The sequence below is a fragment of the Opisthorchis viverrini genome, assembly GCF_000715545.1.
Source record: "Opisthorchis viverrini unplaced genomic scaffold opera_v5_280, whole genome shotgun sequence".
NCBI lineage: Eukaryota > Metazoa > Platyhelminthes > Trematoda > Opisthorchiida > Opisthorchiidae > Opisthorchis > Opisthorchis viverrini.
In genome coordinates this window covers 330,233-353,520 of record NW_008751939.1, presented here as the reverse complement: position 1 = coordinate 353,520, position 23,288 = coordinate 330,233, and the positions used below count along the sequence as shown (strand labels likewise).

Sequence of the window (23,288 nt, the reverse complement as noted above, 5' to 3'; positions counted from 1 at the left end):
TTAATAGAAGGACAAGTTTGGTGCATACTACAGAATTGGCAGCGCATGTACATAGTGATTGGTAGAAACGACTTGATTACTTCCTTATTGTGACCAATGACCTAATATGTTGAGAATTCCATGTTTATCCCAGATGGTGGTATCAACAAGACTGTTTAACCAATCATTCAAATGATCTATTTGATTAATTCCAATAAGCTGACTCAGTATGCTGATGCAACGGAGTAGTGAACGAAAGGAATTAATACAGTAATTACATCCGTGACTTCAGAAGAATAGCCCTACACTCCCATAATATTGCTGCTTTACAGCTATTACGGAGGCTGATAAGGTTATTTGATCGATTGGCTGTGTTTTAGTGAGCTGCCCATCAAATTTTTCATTAGCATGCTTTTTCGTTTGCTGCTGAGACCCTGGGTTTGCATGACTCACTGTGATATATGATCATTATGTTCCACAACGTTGTTTATTTTCGTCGAACCGATCCATTAGTGTACTAATGTGTTACTCGTTACGGCAAACACGTCCACTGAAACCGAATGGGACACTCCTCGTAAAGTAATCATGTAATGATATATTGTTCCCAGGAGAGGATTGAAAGTTGACAGTTTGCTGGAGAGAGGATCGAGATGTAAAACTACAAAGGACTTGCGTAATAGTGTAAAATCTGTAGGTTACCTCTTAAGAAGCCACCTTAATATGCTTGACTAAATGCTTCGTAGCAAACATCTGTGATGACGTGTAGCGCTGCAGCGGCAAGAATAAACATGAAATGATGTGCCGTTAGTGATAAAAAATAAGGACAAATCAGCGTCCGGGAAGAAAAATAATGAACCAGCGTCCGGTGACATCATTATTGACCTTCCCATATTTGCCCAACCGTAAAATGGCTTGAACAAAAAGTCGACTAACAACAGATTCTGAAACATGAGACAATAGACCATGCCTGTAGTGGACAGTTTTATGCATAATCACCCCGTTTGGCTTGCTTTCTCATGCAAATTATTTTCAAAGCACCGCAAATTAGTTGATTTATGGCTTTCGGTTTTCTTTTAGAGAAAAATGACTAAAAATGACCGAAGTAGACGAGGTATGTACGAGAGTATAAATGCCACAAAACACTTTTACGTATCCATTTTTACTGAGAAGAAAGGCAAAAAAATCCTTTCTACTGGTCAGTAATAATTCATACAGATGGGTGCAAAGTCACTGCCCGAAGAAGGTAACACAGCACAAGANTTTTTACTGAAAGAAAGGCAAAAAAAACCTTTCTACTGGTCAGTAATAATTCATACAGATGGGTGCAAAGTCACTGCCTGAAGAAGGTAACACAGCACAAGACGTTTTCCGGGTTAAAAATATTCCCTCACGAGAGGAGGTGATCAATAGTGATTTATTACAACCTTCAATGCAATGTGAATGCATCTTGCTTGTTAGCTCTTTACCAACTGACTTTCCTGTTTGATGTAGTAGTCTGGCAAATGTACTGGCCACAAAGGGTCAACAAACCGAACAAGACATTCACACAGAATCGCAAGTCTACCCGCATTTCGCCACAGTGTAAGTTCCATATACCTGGCTGTCCTCCCGGACATTTTGTCCGCTATTCAGCGTTGGCCAGATAAGTCTCATCAAAATGAGTATCAGAACATTTTAGATACCGTAACATCCTTAAATCTTTCCCACTTAATATAAGTGAACCGCTATCAAACTGAGCACAGCAATCTTAGCACAAGCATAACAATACGTGTAAGCTGTTTGGAGCGACGGTGATTTTTGTACAGAGTTCAGTTTGTTTCCAGAAAAGCTAAAGAAAGCTGGCTTATTTGCTCGTTTTATGGCAGACGATCCATTATCTGAGATTGCTAAAAATAACTTTATTCCAGAGAATTTTTATGGAATCCTCGAAACACAAGGAATATAGTTTTATTTTTCTTTGTTGTCACAAGTTTCCGCTCCCAGATTTTAAGTGAGGAGAAATTGCTGCGGATGAAAACAAAGATGACAAGCAAATCTTTAGTCTGGGATTGTTTTTTACTAATAAATCATACATTTTTCGACAGGCGTCAGAAACAGATAGAATTAGTGTGTAAAATGCGGATTCGAAGAATCGATAATCGATGTACCAGAGTCTCAGGTGTTTTAACTCATTGTTAGGGAAATTTGTGAGATTTGATTACTTCCAGTTGAAGTCAAGCTCAAATGTATTTATTACATCAGCTGTTCAAATAATTGAGGAAAAAAGCAAAGATGACCACAGAAACTGGAAAACAGCCTAAGTGAGCCAAAGAATCAATATCTTTTAAAGTTTTGTTCTTCTTACTCCCTTACTGAAATTAGTTAGAGGATCAAAAAACTTTAAATTCTTACGAGCGGTATTCCTCGCTATGATAACACAAGATTCTGTTCAACGAACCTTCACTGTCAAACACCCGAAGGATAATATTACACAACCTGAAATGAAGAGCAACTTCAAACAATGTCTCCCAGGGAGCCCTTCGTGAATAACCATAATATATGTGCCGGATTGAATTTTCAAGCCAGTAGGCCATTACGATGAACCAGATAAGAAATCGATGGTGCAGATTGTTAGAGTAATTTTAGGGAACACCGAATTTGAGAGCAACTTTCTGTCTGACTTGTGGATGTGTACGCAATCTTTTCAAATGTGAAACGAATTTGACTCCAGTAGGTTGGTTTATCATCAGGATTTTTTACAAAAAATTGGTTGGAGCACTACAAAAACAGACTTTGAGCAGGTGAATCAACATTTTTGGAAAATTTATTTTCCTGAAATGTAAACGGCTTCAAAAGTCTACCGATTTGATGGATTAGCCAAGTGTTTACTTATTCGATGTAGGAGAAGGTTTTGTCAAACGAACAGTAACATTTGCATGGAATACAGAGGAACCAGAATAACCTAATTCTGAAGCCTGATACTGGGCCCACGCGGTTATCCTACACACAAAAATCCCACATGGCCAGAATTAACAAATTTTTGGCCGACACATCCCAGAGCAAGACAACATGGAGATGGTGCTCACGCAAATCATTCAGTATATATTCCCATTTCCAAGACAGAGTTTGGTGTGATCTGTCACAACCTTTCCCCACGTCTCCACCTCATGGACTTACTAACTCATCACTTGAATGCAACCATCCGTCCATTTTAGCCAGATTATTTCATCAACCTACTAGATGGATGGAATACATCTCACAAAATCACCAGATATTTCCCAATAAACACGGTATGAACAGCAGTTGTGAACTTTTATACTCCCTAGAAAGTGTTGGTATTTTCAGAAAATCATTCACTTCTGGTAAAGTCGCGCGTTACCATTGTCCTGATAAAAGAATATGTGACCTTTTTATCTGCAGTCTCACCAATATATCGATATACTTCCCAACAGCACTCCGAGAGCTTTCATTCCGCCGTATACTGAGAATGCTTTTCAAATCCAATCCACCACAAAACTCTTCGTCAAATAGTCAATCGCCTCGCTTTCGCTAGCGCTCAACACATCTGCAAATACTATCCAAAGAGACTAAAATCACAGAGATTAAACTGGGGCCATAAAAGTTAATCGCAGAGAGCCCCTCCTCTGCACTCAGAAGCATCTAAGAGTTACTTTGAGAGTTTCAGTTTTAATGATGCTTGATTTTTTGCTGATAGCTGTACCACACAATTCGCACTATGCATTTTCAGACTTTTTATGGCTGTGATTGAACACAGGAAATTCATTAAGGGTGTTTGTTCGAGTTCAAAGTCAATACGAACTCTGTTTCAGCGTAGAGTTTTGTACCATTTGACAGAGGCATGACAGGCTTTGGAACCCACAATAATCCTTATTGGTTCAGGAATACCGGTTATACGAGTCACTTGAAGGTCAGGTAAACGATGCTCCTGCAGCTAACAAAACTTGTTTGAGTGAGACTTTATCACTTACAAAAGCCCGGGAATCCGAAAACGTAACTCAGGATTTTGTGGTGGAATAATTTTGTAATATACCAAAGAAACATGCTCACCAGCAAGATTATTCGGTTTTGGCGGGAGACCCGATAAAAGCCCACATTTTTTGTATTCACCATCAACACTGTTTTGTTTAGCAGACAGGCAGTCGCGGCCAGTTGTGCACAATTTGGCGTTCACTCATACGGTAGCGTGGAACACGCCCAATTGATGAGCCTCCAGAAAGGTAAAACTTTTGGCGAGCCGTCCAAAGTTTTCAGTAACCGCTCAGGCCACGAGAATGCTTTCCTTGTCTTTGAACCTAGGTTGGCTTGCCAGCAATATTCCGCGAACCTCCTTAACAATGTTGTAACTCATTTGACCCTGTGAACTACTGATTCCATTATTTCTTCTGTTCCACATATGCATCTCTGAAATTGCGTAACTGTAAACGAGATTTCTTTTGAGTACCATATTAAGTCACTGTATCACTCAGGAGAGTCAATAACAAAAATCAAGCTTCGGACGTTACGCTAATGAATTAGCTTGTGAATGAATTTTTTTATGAATTCCATGTAAGGCGCACAAATAAATTGATGTATGAGTTTTTGCGGTTGTATCACATTGTTTGTTGTGTACGTATCTTTCGCGAGTGATTTCATGTTAGAAGGAACTTCGATTGGGACGTCAGTGACAAGGCCAGTGTAACTGAAACAAAACAACTACGGATGTAACAAGAGTGGCAAATTTGAGTTTGCAATATCAACGCCAAGTTCAGTGATGCCCGTGGATCAAGAATACTGGGGATACTTTGGGGCTGCTCTGATCGTTTTTCGGAAGGTCTCCCATTCGCAACTATTATATCGGTTTTTAATAGACTGAACACTGAAACATTGTAGCTCGAGCACAGATTCACTCAAAATTCTAGCGTGCGTTATAGTAATGTTGTAGAAAAGTAAAGCTTTATTCCCCATTGGTTAACAGATCACTCATATTTATCACATATATGTCATGTATATCATACAGCACTTTTTGTATCCCTTACAATGCGTTTCACAATCTAATTCACTCTAACCCATTGTCAAAATAACGTCTTCTAACACTAAAGGCCTCTCAAGATCCAAAATCTACAAGTCTGATTGGAAAACAAGTGAAGAATCAAGTTAATATGTTTTATGGATGGACATACAGTATCCCTTAGAGTTGAGTTCTTTCCTTACCATAGCCTGCTCACTAGAATTGGCGAATGTCCTTCCATGCGTGGTATACCTTACCATAGTCTTTACTTTTGCATCAGAAGCTTGAATCATATAAATACACAATATCCTGTACAGTATACAACTTCTAATCAATTCCCGTGGAAAGACTAACGTAACGCAGCTTTCTCATGTAAAACCGATTTGATATATGTACTTCACGTGTTTTGAACCGCGCACTGTGTAGAGTCTATTCAGATCTAAATTCTTCTAAGAGTCAAAATTTTAAAAAAGCAATAGCAATACCAAGACAATCGAAGAATGTATATGAGTGAAGCATGTCTCGCTATATCATGAACCTTTGGGCTGCGGAACAACCCGATATTTTAAATAAAAGCGTAAAAATGCGCAGTCACTATCTTCTGGTGACAAAGTATGCAGCTCATTCTTCGATAAATGGAAGTTTATCAAGCTTTTTCATTGAGGCCATACATTCACGCGTAGATTACGTAATTTTTCAGGTTGACTGCTTGAAACCGCTGAGATCTAAAATTTAACGGCAATCAGACGATTTGCTTATGTGCATAGATTATAAAAGATGTTATTGAAATTTAAGTGTGAATTTGCGGTCCTAAAAGCTGGTTGCTTTAAGGTGATGGACTCCAAATTTCTCACTTTCCCGAAATAAATATAGTTAAAAATAATTCTTCCATATTGTTTCCATCCCGTCCTACTTCAGATGACCCGGAAAGTCATCGTGAATCTTGGAGGGATTGCGCAATAGAAGAAGCTTCCCTGTGGTCAGAATGCATCAGAAAACCGGACCAGCTGGTGTCCGCCACGCTCCCTTTGCACAAAATATTTCGCTAATACCCAAGGATAAACCGGTGGTGGATCTTCTGGTCTATTGCACAGACCACGTGGCATTTTCCTGACTACTTCAAAGGCTGAAGTTTTTCCATTCTAAAAGTTAATTAATCGTCAACACACTATTCCAGATTCATTAAATTTGATGTAAATCAGTCTACCATGGTAATAATGTACCGAGGCTCACCTCAAACTCTTGGCCACTAATGAATACGCACTAATATTGACCTCTATTTTTTGTGTACATTATGGGAATATTTATATGATGGTATCGAAACACGACGGTATGTGTTAAACGTTTGGCAAAGTGTTTTCTTGCTATCATGATATTTCTTAATTTTCAACTGAGATTCGTCATGCAAGTGCGGCCAGTCATAGCTAAAAAGCCCAACAGCAATGTATAACTATTCCATCCTTATTGGGAATCACTAGCAGTGCACATCTCAAAGAGCTCCATGGGAATTCTAAACCACAACATCGTGGATTGTGGTTTGAACAGTTAGAAAAGATGTCATCACTAAAATTTTTGGATACAGATATTACATAGGTTGCCCGAGTCTACAACCCAAATCCAAATCTTAGATCCGGGCTAGATCCCGTTGAGCTATATTTATGGATGACTGCAATCACGTGGGCGCCAACTCGATAACCGAATTCTTCGCCCTAATAACTGGATGGCTACTACCGCACAAAGACCTCTTCTTCATCGTTCACAGTAAACTGGGTGTGGCGAGATGCCCTGAGGACGAAAACAGCAGTGCTACACTGCTTCAGCTTCGACTGCACCTGAGATCTATAAGGTTTGGAGAATCTGGAAAACAACTAATGTAGTGCTTGCTGACCTAGGATGAACTAGGATCCTAAGAATTGACGCTACCACAGACCACACAAACCTCTGCTTGTTTGGAAATGACCAGAGGGAGCAACAGTCCTGGGAAAACTGACGCGTTATTGCGTCGGCGTCCAGCCTAACAAATGTATCTGAAGAGCAATATGAAATAAATGAAAATTGCCACTTTTATTGCGCATCTCGAATTCATGTCTAGCACGTACAGAAAACAAATTCACGTCAGTATATATTCATTTTGCTATCCGCCAAAGTAAATCGTTACTTCGCAGAACCGACTGCGTAGCAAATGAAAGTGATTAAGGTCATCTTTGGAAGGTGGATTTTAAACGTCGAGGATTGGTATTTCTGTCAATGATCTAACTAGACTTCTTAGATACTTTATGCTAGTACATCCATTTTTCAACACGAGTTCGGTATTCATATGGCTCACTGCTGAATCAACAGTGTAACTAATCTTTCTTATCAGCACATTCTGAGCAGCTTCGACAAACCTCAGTACACATACCACAAACATCTGAACTAGGGATATGCGAATGAATTCCACCAAAGTTAAGCTAGCCTATCTAAAATCGCGGCGTAGGATAAACACATAAAATGTGGAGTTTGAGTACTACTTTCACTTTCAAATCACCTACGGATAAAAATCATTGCAAATGTGCTTGGTTTTTTCCCAAGTGTTGAGGTGGTTTAGTCCATGCAATCGTTATTAATCATTATATCTGATCGGTGTTAATCACGAAAACTATTTTGAATTTGACTGCCATTGAACGCAATGATAGTCGGTGTAAATTTAAGTTTTGAAATGAAAAAGTAAAATCCCACTGAAAGTTTTCGACTACGGATTTGGAGTCACACATTGTATATAGGTCACTGTTTAGGTTTAGAGTGAGTCAGCGATGCTAAAATACTCGTTATTGTTCACGGATAACCAGCTGTCAAAAACATTTTCTGTGGTACGTTGAAAAACATCTGGTTACATCCGGCCAGAATTTTGTATGTTGCTTTCAGTTAATTCAGCTCGGCATTTTGCCCTAAAAACTAGACACATTTAGAAATGCCATTCGTTTGAAATCGAGAAAGTATTGTTACCAGAATTTCAGGTACTGATGGTTTGGCAAAAGGCACAATATATGCTCTATAGTGCTCTCTAGTCTCAAATCGCGTAAGCACCTAGATTACGAACTAAAGTATATTGATTGCGATGTATTACAAAAGCCGTTTGTGTCTAACTACCATGTTCAATGCAAAAATCAAAAATTTTTGTGATCAAAGTTCTTGAGTGACAAGCAGATAAAGTTACCAGATCCACATTTGCACGTTAAGGTTTTTGCTGCCTGATTCCATGTGGCACGAGCTCTTTGATAGTCTGATTTTTTCGCCACTGGACTTACGAATAATCAGACAGAGGAGGACATCCTACAATTGAGAAGCGAAGGTAATAAGCGTGATACTGGTTAGAACTACCTTCAACGAGCATCCATGAAATATTGACATAAATTTTATTCGCAGCCTTCGGTTCGGTGTGTAAATTGTGTACCATTTTAAGCACATTATTATTCCAATAAAAGACCTGTCGCCGCGGTTCACATAATTGACGTTGAAATCCACTGCCGTAGATGTCTTGGCACAGTTTCCGCCTACCCAGGAGCAGAATCCCATTCGAGGAAATAATATCTGTGACAAAGTAGGTATTTTTCGTTGCATCATCGATTCTCATGCAACCAAACGGTACAAAGCTAGGGTAATGAGTTACCAGGGACCTGGTTTTGCCAAACTGCTGTATTTCATCGACTAAATTCGATTGCCGTTCTGGTGAACGATCGCCTGACCTTAACTGGTTGAACTAGGTAGACCGCTGTCCAAACTAAGACGTAATAATATTTGATCGGATTCGAACTCCGGTTTGTGAAGAAAGGAATACCCCGCGGGACGTATCGGATACACTTTGCGTACAGAAAATAGTTTTGGGAATTCGGTTCAACAATAACAAATGCTTCTTCCTTAACAGCACAGCTTTCTCCTTTAGCTAATCATAGTTTCGTGAAACATTTTGGCATGATGGCATAAGAAAGGCTTCTCGGGTTTATGGAATCAACGGTCGCAGAGTTCGCTCTTGACATAGGTGGGACAGTTGTTTCCTGAACACGACTTCTTGGGACCTCAAAACAATTGCTCTGATGAATGACTTCAGAAGCTTCCTTTTGCATCTAATAAATGGTCAAGCTTAGAATATGACTATTCTGAGGCCTCCGTCTTAAGCAGGGCAGCATCTAGCCTCATGAAATTTTTTCAGTGGAGCAGATCCGTATTCCAAACTGACCAAGCCTCGTTGGATTGCAAAGAACGCTACTATGTGTTCAAAAGTTGTAGGTTATCGGCTGTGAAAGTGAAGATGAATTGCTTAGCCCACCCGCAGTTGGCATCAGGGGTAAAGTTCCATTCCCAACGTCACCTACAAACCTGGAGTAACGCCCACGGATGTCGATTAATTAATACCATGATTTGCGACCTACTTCTGCTCTCGATTATTCTTGCCATCATTTGGGCGCTTTTCAGTAGACTTTAGGATGGAAAGTTGTGCTACCCCTCGAATACCGGGTTATTCTGATTTACTTTTTCTCGGTTTGCTCAGGACTGTTGCTCAGCCTTGTCGCCAAGTTTAGATCGTTCTCCAGAACGTCACAGAGCTTTCAAGAGCCCTCGATTTTCTGTTTTTATTCCCGCGTGGGTCCACCTTAGGGGGACTGTTCATCATTTACTTGTTCTACTAAACAAAGGTAAATCTATATGTTTCTCCTCTACATAAAATACTCCTCAACCAACATCAATGTTTGCTTGGATAATACAACGGAGGTAATGTAGAAAGGCAATGCTATTGTGATAATTGGTCAAATATAAACCGTTTCAGTGAACCACAGTCAATAGGAAGCTAAGTTTGTGGATACAGTCAAAGCCTTTGGGATCGTACAAATGGTCAACGTTTAAAATAGTATCAATTAGTAAAAACACTCATTTTCAAACCGATCTGTTTTTTCGGGAGACTCACATAGAGCCCGGCTGAATCTCCCGTGACGTTGACAAGAACTCGGGTACTGTGGCTACCTGACGAGTCCCAAGAACAGCAAAACCACTCGTGGCCTATCAAAGTTCTCAGCAACCATTTTAGTAGTGTATCTCGTCTATACAAGTGTAAGTTGCTGATCATTGATTGAAGTGGTGTGAAATGTGAGTTCTGTTGAATTTCGTGTTGCACAGCAATTCATATCGCCCGAAATTAAGACGTTTCAGCAGGCGTTGATCGAGAGAAGAATAAAAGGAAAGTAGTGGTGATTCCACTCAGAATACATTACCGAAAACACCATGATGTCTCATCAACTGAAGACGGCCTTTACCAAGAACCAACTAGTCCACACCGAAGCGTTGTCACAGCCGTGAACCATTAACTGGTGAGGATAATCTCGTGTAGGTTGTTGTGAATGTGAAGGCCTTGAACCTGCTAAAACAGTTTGTAAGTGTCTGACGTCTGATTTCCGGACAGGCGGTCCGGTCTCATCTGTTCCCTTATATTTTGTTTTTGAATAATGGACCAGTCTAATTCTCATACGAATGCAGGTCACCTGTGGCAAACTGCACCTGACCTACTAATTAAATTCCAAGCCGAGATCTCAAACATACTCATGCTGCGAGACGTACACGCAAATTCCAGGACGTTCGTGGCTTTCACACCACTCACTCTGTACTGTCTAGTTCTCAGCTTGCCTGCCTGCATCAAGTATATCCTTTTCAGTGATCATGTCCTAGGATTGATAATAGTCGCTGGTGCCTAAAAACATGCTGAGTCGCCATGCACGGCGTCAGTGTCAGACCCTGGATGCTATCGTAGACAACATGAAAACTCAGGGACCCATCATCACTCTTCATTGTTAGGGGCAAAGTTTTCAGCTGTTGTGCGGTAACACAAAACAAATCTAGACAAAGCAGTACCGAGAGGGACGTTTTGGATACTTAGAGTCCAGCATGCAGAATATATGCAAACTAAACCTGTGCTACTGATAGATCTAGGAAGGCGCAGAGCGGCATAACAGCGTTTCTTTACACCGTCGTCAGATGCACAGTATCTCAGTATCTGTCTCAGGAGTCACCACTTGTTAACCTCGTTAGCTTGCAGATGACTGATCTTATAAGCGCAGGCTAGCGTGAATCGAACAATTGTATCACATACGGAACTTTGTGTGAACACTTATTTCTTAACGTCATTACGGTACATTGTGGAGGTTCACTTATCTGTAAATTCGGACACGTATTTCTTCTCATGCTTTGCCATTTGAGAGTATGGTGGAGTTCACATAGTCAAGAAAACCTAATTGGAGTGGTGGGTGTTTGTCGGTAATAAGGACTGATACTGTTTTGCTCGACATTTTCTCGAAATAATAACAGCATCGACGTAGGCAATGACGGTTACCCACCTGGCATTACCTATTCTTATCCTCGTGAATCCACTAAAAGCAAGGCACAACGTCCGGTCGTTTGCAAATATTTGTAGTGTTTTTGTGACAATTTTTCAAGTTTCTCTTATGAAGGCATGAGTACATAAAAAAAATTCGCGTTCCACGCATAAATCGAGGATAAGCTAACCGATATCACATGTATTTCCTCAAAAACGAACGATTCAACTCAACTCTCCACGGACGCTCAAATGTTTTCTTAGTTAATTGTGTTCAACAGGATAAGCAGGAATAACGAACATATGAATGTTGCATGGGTTCTTGTTATATCCTATCCTATAGAAACGGCCATTAGAACACGTTTCCGTTTCCGCTGATCATGAGAGCACCCGGGAAATGTTTTCATTGTGTTTTGCCCCAGTTTGAAGAATATCGCCTCAAGCAAAAAACGTTTCTGTCCATCAGTACCATTCACATGGATATGACATTTATATGGATATACCACAATGTGATCGGTATTCACACCTCGCTGTCTACATGAATTGGAGTATAACAGGCAGCCATTGTTTAAAATACTAACGTATATCACGAAATGTCACCTCGGAATCACTTACCTCCAAGGTTCCTTTGTCATCAAGTAATGGTTGCAGAAGAGAGATTGTTGTCCAATCAATGGGACGAACGTGAATACTTTAGAAATAAGATCATACATTCTACTGGAAAAAATTACTGACCAATTATACAGTCAGAAGCGTTAAGTTGCTAATGTTAATGATTGTGTACTCAATCAGGCCACCAATTTATTAATCGCTCTTTATACACAGTCAGCATCACCATTTCGATCAATTATTGTTGCTTCTCAAATTTTTGGCTTAGTGTGAAATCTGGCAGATCGCTACCCTTGCTTATAGTTGTTCGGCGATTTCAATCCCGATTTTTTAAATTAAAATAACTCTCATAGAGCAGTAGAGTTAGTAAGATGAAAATTTCTGTCCCAATGATTGTTTAACGAGTAAGGTTATTAGAACAGTGCGATCCGAAGTAGTCCAAGGTGCTTTTCTTTCTGTATTTATAACTCAAACGGAGTGAATGGAACACAAATACATCTTCTCGGCTAAAACCTGATCCAAAATAATCTAGAGGCTATGTAGCATGGTAAAAAGAGGGAGTTTATGCTGAATTTTCCTTTTCCTTTTGACAGAGGGATAGACGCTAGACGGAAGATTTAACGGAATGATTTAGCGGTGTCTTTAAATAGCTAACGGCTTGAGTAGTGCAGTGCAGTATGGGCAAAAAGATTTCGATAGGTGCAAGATTTTCAACCCAAATGAGAAATTTCGTTGCACAACCAATGACGGACCTTGCAGCCGAAAGAGAATATGTGAAACCAATCAAAGCGACACGCAATGGATTATTGTAATCACTCATTGAAGCGTTAACAAAAAAACGCCTACGCGATTTGTCACATCTTTTCAACTAATCACAGTCGAACTACACGCAAAACGTTAAAGATGAATGAGTCCATTTTGTTCTAAAATGTTTTCCGAAACGTTTTCCTATCAAAATAAAATTTAATTCTGGTTTGAAAAGCGCAAAATCACGCTCGCACACGCATCATCAGCACCACGGACAGCGCGACACCAATGATAAAACAGTAGTGCTTCAGTGTTGTTCAAACGGTTTAGTTGAAAGTGCTGTTGTGATAAAAAGAACAAAAGTGGATGAGAAAAGGAATTAATGTTTATTCACCACAATCACTGCAATTTGCCTCCACCTCCGGGCACCCGCTTAAACAATCCAAAGAGAAAGTGATAACAGGGACGTCATTTACATATCTTGTCACCCATATATTGCGGCCTTCCCATTCGTGGATAGCGAGAACCACATATGTGAAGGCAGGTCGCAGTGACGGTACCCAGACGTTTTTCAAACTGTTTTGCACCCCTCTGCCCGGTCGTTAGTTGACCACTGCTCTGTTTGCATCAATCTGAACTGGGCATGGAATACTGCAGTCTTTCAGGGATCAGAAGACTTCGCAGTTCAGCAACTCTTATAGTTTACGCCTCTCTTTCGTACAGCAAAAGGGTTGGTAATGTAGCCTGATCCTGCTAGATGACGCTTCGCCATTACAGTTGCCCCAAATTAGCAAAGGCAAACTCAGCGTCAGAAATTCATTCATTGACCTAACCTGTTACATTACAGTTGTAACTGATACAAATCCTAAGATAAGTAAAACACTCCAAAGCTTCGGGTGCCTCTCCCTGGATTGTAAATGGATTGTGCGTTGGCTGAATCTCTGTGAGCAACAAATCACACTTGATTCCCATACAGTGTATTGCTTTGTTGAAGACGTCATAAAAACGTTGTGTCTTAAATCTTTCACGTTACATGTAATATACGAGCATCCTTAAAAGTACCATGACAATACACCTGGAACGGGTAAATTTATCTAAAAATGAGAGTTGATAAGAGGAGTCCGCTGTAGTTTCGATGGAGTCCCTCGGTCGATAGCGCAATTAGTGTCCAGTGTACAATATTCTCGAAGTTTACGTTCCGAATATAGTTAAGTCAGCGTTGTGAAGTCCCAGGTTTCTTTGTTTGACCCCAAGCAAGGCGAAACCATTTGTGACCTTTGGTCATTCATCCCATGGTTTCTAAGCTAAATCAACTGTACCGAAACCTTGAGACAACCTGTGTGCTGTAAATTTTGCAAACGAATATCAACGTATTGTTGACGACAAGAGACTCCTTAGAATCCACGGGTCTGTCGCTTTCATTATTCATATTAGATTCCATTTAAGGACCCAAAAAATCGATAAACTCGCAATCTCATTCCAATGATGAGCAAAATACGCCGTCTTACTAGCTCTGAATTTTGAGTGACTTGACGAGTATGTTAGGCTCCGAGACCTATTTTGTTAACCATATCTGAAATTAAGTTTGTCGCTCAAAACAATAAATTGGTGCTATCCACAGATTTGGCAAGATGCTTTTGTGTTTGATTTTGAAAACGTCATCGGTGCCCGATGACAGTCAAACTACGCAACCCGCCAGGATCAAAAACTCACTTCCACAGTCATCTAGTTTAGAAATAACTAGAGCGTATTGAAAGAATGTTTATTAAAGGTCATCACAACCGTCAACAAAAGACCTCCAAAACCCAAACGTCAAGCCTGTTAGAGTGAATCGTGAACGAACAATACCATTTTATGGACAGAATGTATACCTTATGGGTGAGAATACAGATTTGTCGCTCTGAAATACACTTACAACCACCTTTACGGATGCGGTGTGCAGACTATCATGGTAGGTTCCACAAAGCTTTACCACCTGGACCTATCGACATAATATGTCAATAACTAAACAGTAGGTAAACCGAAATTCCTGTAGGATGCTTGAAAACACAACTGTCATTGGTAACGTCCATCTTTGCAAGCATAAAAAGTGCATCAGTCCCGTTAGCATGAGCATTCGTACTTGTTGCTGCCATATTTCCAGACCACCGGTTGCCACCGTTTAATTATCCTTCAGCAGCAGACAACTCTTTGGCAGTCAACGCAAGGTATTACGTAAAACTTTGTGGATACCTACTATTTGTCGCAATCGATGAAAAAATAAACCTTATATCACTGTCCTCCTTGAATTCTCGGGACAAAAGATAAACGCAATCTACTGTAACTGGGTTTGAAAAACTACATGGTTTTCATTGGAGAACACTATGGAAAACTCAAATTAGTTGAGGTTGCATTACTGAACTCGCAATGCAAAAACTGCAGCAGCTACCATGTGTCAAACGATGATATAATTTTAGCCTGTGTATGACACAGAGAAGACTCAATTTTTACGAACAAATTAACCATTGAAAAACTAACTATGGCATTCACTTTACACTGGGAACAAACAAGAACAAAATAAAGGCGTTAGTGAACGGGCAGGTTGGTAGGAAAAGAAACCGACCGCCGTAATTCTAGAGGCAGGAGACCTACCAATAAACACTTTGACAATCATCAAAACATTCACTGAAAATGTTCAGAGTGATATGTGTAACTAGATGCAGAATGGTCTCATGGTGAATTTTTTACGCTGAGCCCGTTTGAGGAATTTCCTGACAAAGCGATGGTAAAGAAATAATTTTCCAGGGCTGATTTACTTTGAAATACTAATAACTCAACTAAAAAATATCGGAAAGAATTGGCATCATAACAGGGCATAAATCCCATCGATCGTTTCGGTCGTGCTGCATATGACAACACTCAGAGTTACAATTTCATTCTAGTTTCGCCTTCTCTTCTTGACTGTTTGATTGATTGCAGCGTCAAAGTACCTCCTCGTACATATCTTGACGTAGGCCTTTCGTCATTCTGTGGTTTCAAAAAAACATTTGTAGGCCTGTCCCAGAACATACCAGATAAAGACACCCAAGCAAGTACACAACAGAACTCAATGCATTAAGGAAGTTAGTCTGCAGTGTGCAACAAACTAAAATGACCCTTCACACACTCAATGATATAATTTGCGGAGTGTACTTCAAATCATCTCGGAAAGTCGAGGAGTTACTTGAGATCTTAGTATTGAGGTTACATTTCTCAAGTTTTTATAATCGATTGTTAGGCCAACTAAATTTTTTTGGAAATTGCTAAGAAATTCTATAACCGCTTTGCTGTAAGGCGTAACGTACTAATTCAGGTTTCATTGCCTTTAATGTTGAATTCATAGTAGAATTCTTGGTCGGGTCTGTGCTTTGAAACATTTTTCTGTCACACCTGATTGTCTGGGGCTATTGACAGTTTATGAATTTTGTTTGCGTAACATTGCCTTCTGACAACATAACTCAAATAATGGGGATGCTGATAAGCTTTCAAAGTGAACGATTTGTAGCAACTGACACAACAGTTATCCGTACAACCAACCGATGCAAACGGCTTTCTGTCAGCAGTGAGACATTATCTTGACTTCGAAAGACCCTTCCAGATCCCGTGATTAAACTGTTTGTGTTCTTCCCAAAAGAATAATCTATTAATTCTACTAGGACCGTTTGTCATACTTAAGCTTAGGGCTGAGAATAATGTCGTCCTTGATCAAACGTGACTTTGTCTAAGCTATTCTTTCTCTAGTTCACGCTGACCGAAATTCCTAACTCCATTTTGACGGCTAATCAGTGATTCTTGCCAAGATATACTAATGCAAGTAATAAAGGGTTATACAAAAAGGTAACCTCTAAACAAATCTCTCTGGGACTTCTTTAGTAGGGCAATAATTCAATTGCTGGAGTTGATTTCTGAAATCTCGTCTTTTAGATGGAAATTAGAGTCCACAATAAGTAAGATTCCGTGTAGTTGGTTTAAAAAGCAACCAGGACGCAGGTGCTTTTGGAATAAAACGGAATAAAAAAGGACAACGTGAAAACCTCTGAGATTAAAATTACACCGGAATTCATACATCTTCCCAGGCTCCCCTGCAAGCATGAGACTGGGTTTGATCCAACCCAGTCTTGTAGCAACAATTTGAACATTGCAGCCATGAAACGCCACCGAACCGTGAGGTAGAATTATCTAGGTTATTTAAAGTGTTTTGCATTTTGGAAGAATCTGAACCAAGTAGAGTAATATCGCCGGCGTACTCAGCGTCTGTGAAGAAACGTCCCGAGCCATTTTGACCCTTGCGGTTCCAGAGGCCAACAGAGAAATTTCAAGCAGCATACCAATAACAATGTTGAGGAGGTAAGGTGAAAGGGGGTAGCCTTATCTTACATCAGTGGATGTGATGAACTTGGGAAGTATCTTGCAGTATACTCGTACGCGCCCACAGAAGTTTGCATATGGAGCCCTCATAAGAATTATAAATTTGAAAGGGATATCTTTGGTTTATCAGATGCCATCAAAGTTGCCTACGATCAGCCTCCAGATCAGGGAACACAGCAAACCTACCACGTGTGAAGCAATGGCGCTGTTCAAAACTTTTCTCGAGGTAAATATATAGTCGATCCACCCTTGACCAGGGCGAACCCCAGCTTGACGCCTACAAATCCGTTTCTCCCGATAATCGATCAACCTCCCATATGGTATTGCCAGAGAGCACCTTACATCCGATGGATACCAGGCTGATGCACGCTGATTTTCGCAAGATGTTCCTTTGCACTTTCAAAAACTGGTATGACGGTCGAGAATTTCCAATTGACCGATTTGAATTCTACGTTAAAACTCGTCTCCAGCCTGGTTTTTAGACTATTTATCAGGGTGTGTATTTTGTGAGACTTGCGCGCCAATTGCCTTGTTACCCTTGAGGATTGATATCTCACACAGGATTTTCGCTGATGACGCCGTTTTGTGTCAACTATCTATTCAGCCTTACTACGTTCTTGCAGTGGCTGTGATGAATGGACTGGTTTTAAGGTATTTAGATCATCACTCAAGATAGCGAGTGGGGGAGTAAATTGCAGTTTGGTCCATTTTGCAAATGTCTTTGTTGACACGCCTTATTTTAACCGGTTGATCGAACTACATGACATGGAGCGCGGCTGTTGCTTGCTGTAAAAGCCTTCTTCATTCCCTGGGCCTTTGAAATGAACCAGCGTTCTCTGTTATTCCTCATGCCCCCGATTAATCGGTGTTTGAGGGATCTGCGCCGGTTATCACGATCGTTAGTTGCTGATATGGCTTTTCTGGCAGGAATAAGATCTGCTGATATCAACGACATCACTGTTTATTTGGCCGAGTCCGATGACTTGAACAGTTTTAAAAACTGGAAGCGTGGCCTCCTCCACTGGCTTTTATTTAACCCTTAAACAATCTCCTGTGGCTTCATGACTGTGCGTTTCCAATAGCTTCCTATTCAAGTCAGCTGAGTAAGCCTGAGACACTGAAATTTGTCGAAGTTGATGAATGGAACTGCTCCGCTTTGGTACACGTAGTCCTGGTTTAAATCAAAGTGGTAACCAGGCTCGCACGCTAGCATGATCGGAGTCAAGCTATGTACGATAATCTTAATTGACACTTTCCACTGGTAACTGCTATCGACATGGTCTAACTGAATCCAAGATTATCCTGCGGTTTGTGGTCTTCAAGTAACTCGATGTGAGCGTTTATGTTAGTTCCATGCCGGCCAGGAACAGACGAGGATGAGCCCACAACTGAAGCTGTTACCCGCCATTAGCCGTACGGTGGGTATCGACTTCAAATCCACCAGGTAACTATGCTTCTTCTTGGTTTAGTCGTCCAACTGGGGTTTTCATATTACCATCCAGGAATACCGTACATCTCCTTGCTGATCGCATCAGTCGTGGAATACCTTGAATAAAAACCCGTTCTTCTTAGTTTAAGAACTGCAGTCTATCAGAGCGTATGCTGATTTGATAAATGAACATCGTTTGCCTCATTAACCTGCATTGGTCATAATTGAGCCAGACAACCGCACAGCTCACTGACGACTGTTTACTCGGATCCAGCATTGCGCTTTCAGTGTTGGGGCTGAGTGCAAATCTTGAAGCCTGCGTACCACAGGCCGTTGCTTCAGGATCACCAGGTACACAAATAGTGAAATGTGGAACACCTGAGTTCACCCCAGGCAGCCTGAGGTGCACAATGGATCTTGTATGCAGGTTGCGGAGAAACACCATACATTGAAAGATAGGAAGAGTAATGTCTCAGCAAAAGATGCATGTTGCCCAATTAGAATAGTGGCTGCGAATGAGTGGCTGCAAGGGTAAATGGTACTTCTAGGTTGCCCAGATGGAGGAACGGTATGATTCAGCTACCCCACCTTGAGCCTCTGACTCACAAGCTGACCCACAAGGCAGCGGGGGAAAATAAGGTTTTGTTCAGGGACCCTGCGTCTAAGTTCTGACTCCGGAGTTCGACCCACGAGGCAGCAGACAATGTGGTCCCTTTGGGGAACTTGCCCGAAGCCTATGTCTCAATTGTCTGACCTGCTCGAGTACAGGAGTTTGGCCTAACCGGAGAGCACAGGAGGTAAGACTGCTGTGTCACTTCTGGTGCGGCTGAGCGCAGCAGGTGCATTTAAAGCAGCCCAAGACTCTGTTTTTAAAAGTATCACTGTCGTATTACATAATGCGCTGGCGGTCACGGTCAGTTGTTGGGTGATCGGAGTGTGCTGATTGTAGAGCCGACCTTTTCTAACCTGTTATTCTTCGAGGGAGCAGCATCGCTGGTTTCATATATATTGGCACGCTAGTCACCTAGGTGTTGGGTGAAGTGTGCTGATTGTAGAGCCGACCTTTTCTAACCTGTTATTCTTCGAGGGAGCAGCATCGCTGGTTTCATATATATTGGCACGCTAGTCACCTAGGAGAAACTGACCTCACCCCCCTGTCACGGAAACAGTAAGACGTTACCTCCAGACCGCCTAGTAACAAGACCACTCACAGTACAGTGACTTGCTGTTCTTCGTCGGGTTATTCCACCTTCGCATTTCTGGCATCGGTTAAACTTAGGAATTAATATAGTCACTATAGCTGGCAGAATCTTTGCACCACTCAAGTCTGATCACCACGACAACGTAACATATTTGGTACGGGTCGCTTAGCACACCATTTTCATGATAGCTTGTATATATGACACTGGTTGTATTTGCCAATTTATGCGTTTTTGGCACATAAGTAACTATTTCAGCAGGTAAACCCTGCAAAGAAGAAGAGTATGGCGCCGAAAATACTTTATTTGACACCGCGGAGGTGCTTATGAATTTTAAACAATCAATGCTTTATATTTAAAAAAACCAAAACCAACTAAATTTTACATCTGGGTAAAATAATATGATTTCAGGACACTCGTCAGGCGAATCACCAAATTGGATTCAAATGTACGATACGGATGAGCGTTTTCACAGGTGCAATTATTATCTGTCAGGAGCTTAGCACCACTGGGAATTCAGATTTGGCCTAAATCAAACAACAGACTTAGAACACTTTCCTTGGTGAAACAAAACCTTTAATTTGTTTGCACGAGATGATAGTTTTTATCTTGAGTGTCACCGAAAATTCCATGGTGTTAAAACACACCTTGCGTGATGAGCAGCTCCTAGCATTTTCTCCCTGGGGAGATACGGATGAATATTTGGTAAGAATTTTTGTTTTAGGGACGACTGTTACTTGGACGCTAAAATGTCCGGCTTAGGACGTTCCTTTTTGCGCGCAAACAGCAAAATGTGGACCGGATTGGTGAGTGTAATCTCACTTTAGTGTGCGCGTGCGGTTGTGTTCGCGGGCATAGTTACCCAACACCAAAAGGCCTGATAGATGATACGCCAGTTTTGGTATGTCGCTTTGACGTGACTGCAGCATATATACATCTACTGAAATGCAGTGATCCAAAGCAAGGTGTACCAAAATGCGGCTATTTACATGTTTTGCTCTCTATCTTCTCATGCACTCTGCAGTCTACGGAATTGATAGGAATGTCTTTGATTTGAACATGCATTTTGTTAAACGATACAGATCCCAAGAACAGAAGGAATTGTATGACGTTTTGGAGGCCATAAGCAAGGCACTTGTTTATCTTCAGTCTGTGACAGATATAATCAACCTTGATGGCGTTCTCGGGACCCGATTGGTTCAAAGTAAGTATTCTTCCACTCGGTAAAATTCATAACTCGCTGGAGACTGAGTAATCCATCTTGTTGCTTCCAGAGGAACACTTGGTTTGTTCGCTGGGCGAGAAGTCGAAAGAGTGAATATTTGAGTTTTACAATCTCCAGTTACTGCTGATGAAAATGCGTTCTTATTTTGTGCGAGCCTGTAATCTGGAAAAATTGGCCAAACTTGAGGAGTTATGCATGAAACCGTTGAGTACTTATTAACTGCATCCACTAAAATTACTTTGTCTTTTGAATAACTCATATATTACATCTGTGTAATAGGGATGAGCATCTGTTTTATGTAAGTATTAGCCTCCTACGCACAGAAAATCTACAATAAAGTGTTCGACATTAGAAAACCAAAGTCGTGAATAGGGGTGGATTGTATCACTCAGTTAATTTTGGCAATAATAAAAATATTACGGATAAGAGCAGTTGCTTCCAAATAAACTTCAGAGACATAAGTCGTTTTTTTTAATGTAATGAACGGCGTTATGTAATCATATTCAAATGGACTTAGGAGCCTGCAGTGACCAGCAGAATCGATTTTAGGCCTCATTGTTAAGCGTTAGGGACTCTGATTTATTTCCCGTGTGCGTTTTCATGCAAGCTATCAAGTATTACCTCATTTCAATACTGACCCCAACCAATGGTATTGTTGAGTTCCGTTATTAAAAGGCCTGTGTATTCATATATGGATTTTGATATTTGTGCCTAAAGAACTGTCGAACATAGAAACGTTTTGGGTCTATTTTCTCAATTTGCTCAATATTTTCCGGCGAAACTGAACAAATATTGTAAGCGATTCAAGGAGACTATGTTCATTAATATTGTCACCGTTGATTTCCAGTTGATTTTGCGGTCAAATTTTTCACGGTTCATTTTGAAGTTGACTTATCATGTTTTATCGTGGTCTTGTGATCTTCGCTTCAAAAGTGTGGGATATTGCAGAAACATAGCAAAATTTGTAAAGAATAATTACTTTCGTGTAATTGATACTTGTGGAGTCGTAACGTGCTACTTTGGAGATCTGTAGAAACAGCTGGCTCATGAGGAAACAACATGGTGAACTCTGCTAGTCAGGCTCCACCAACAGACAGCTTTCTTGTTCTTCGTTCGTATCAAAATTCCCAACAAAATACGTAGATATCATTACAGACACCGCGTAGTGTATCCGGCATTCCGTGCATTCCGTAACGTTTAATTCGGTTCGTTGTGCTATCATTCTGTTTCAACCTCATTAACCTTGGGAAATCACCGATTGTCACATTCTGCACCGAAACTGAGTGTTACGCTTATATTTCTGGGGAGCATTTGCTCTGTTGTTAAGCCATGAGTATAATTATTCGGCATTTATAACCGTTTCAGTGGGTAAACAGATATCGTGTTCTATCAGTTTACAAATGAGCAATCTTCATTGAATTAGTCAATCGGAAGTTCACTTGGTCTGCAGGAAGCAATCTTTGCGGGGTTCGATAAGGCATTCTTGGTAACGATGCGACTTTCTACAGGCTTTCACAAATCGGCACTTTCAAGTGGAAATTAAGGATTTGCCCATTCAACAGCAGGACGACTGCGTATTGCATGCTTTATAAAGACAATAGAAAGGTCAATCCCAGTAGGGACGCTTATTCACATTTCTGTGAATTTCTTATACATGACATGTATAGTTTCAGATCGATAAGGTTCACGATCTTGTAAAGAAGTATATAAGCCTTTTGAGAGGGTATAAGTTAAGTGTGACTAATAAGACGCTGACTCAAAAATTTTAGAGGAACGCTATCTGCGGGATTTCTTAAAGCATCCGCAACTGTGGACTTAAAAGGCTGTCGACTGGCAAAGTAGCCAACACGTATATCAGAGTGACAGGCTTTCAAACAACAACTGACCACTTACAGCAAATTGCTAAGCTGAATAGTCAAGTGGCATATCAGCAGCAAGTTTTAGTTCTAAGGATAAAGTAACCATGATAGCCGGTCTGTTATAGTCAGTGAGTCACGGTTTCGAGATTACCGCTTCAGTATATATTAGCAGCTACTTGAATTCCTCACCAAAACCTGTACCCCAGCAGTCAAGACAACGATGTACTCGGCACATGTATTTGAGGGACGTGCCTGAATCAAAAAATGCCTCTGATTTCATTTGTTGTATGAAAAACAAAATAAACCGGCATTTTGAAATAGCAGAAAATATTGAATACAGGATTACCATTCTAGGTAGGTGCCACAATTGACAGCCACGTAAGCATGCCTTTTTTTATCTATAAGAGGAATATCGAAGCTGATCACATTTCTTCAAATACGCAAACTTTCCGCGCTTAACAACACCTTGTTGTACACCCCGAGTGTTTAATTTGATGCAGATCCTTAACTCGCATCAATCGAAGGCTC

General features: G+C 40.7%; 1 protein-coding gene across 1 annotated transcript in view; it reads left to right on the top strand.

Moving 5' to 3' along the window:
• T265_09507 (hypothetical protein) overlaps positions 1-6,264 on the top strand; it is a gene marked incomplete at both ends in the record, with an annotated part of 60,834 nt that extends 54,570 nt beyond the window's left edge. Inside the window, one exon of the mRNA XM_009175595.1 lies at positions 5,885-6,264. Within this exon, the coding sequence (XP_009173859.1) occupies positions 5,885-6,015 (131 nt within the window). The remainder of the gene's footprint in view (positions 1-5,884) is intronic.
• Between the last annotated feature and the right edge of the window lie 17,024 nt (positions 6,265-23,288).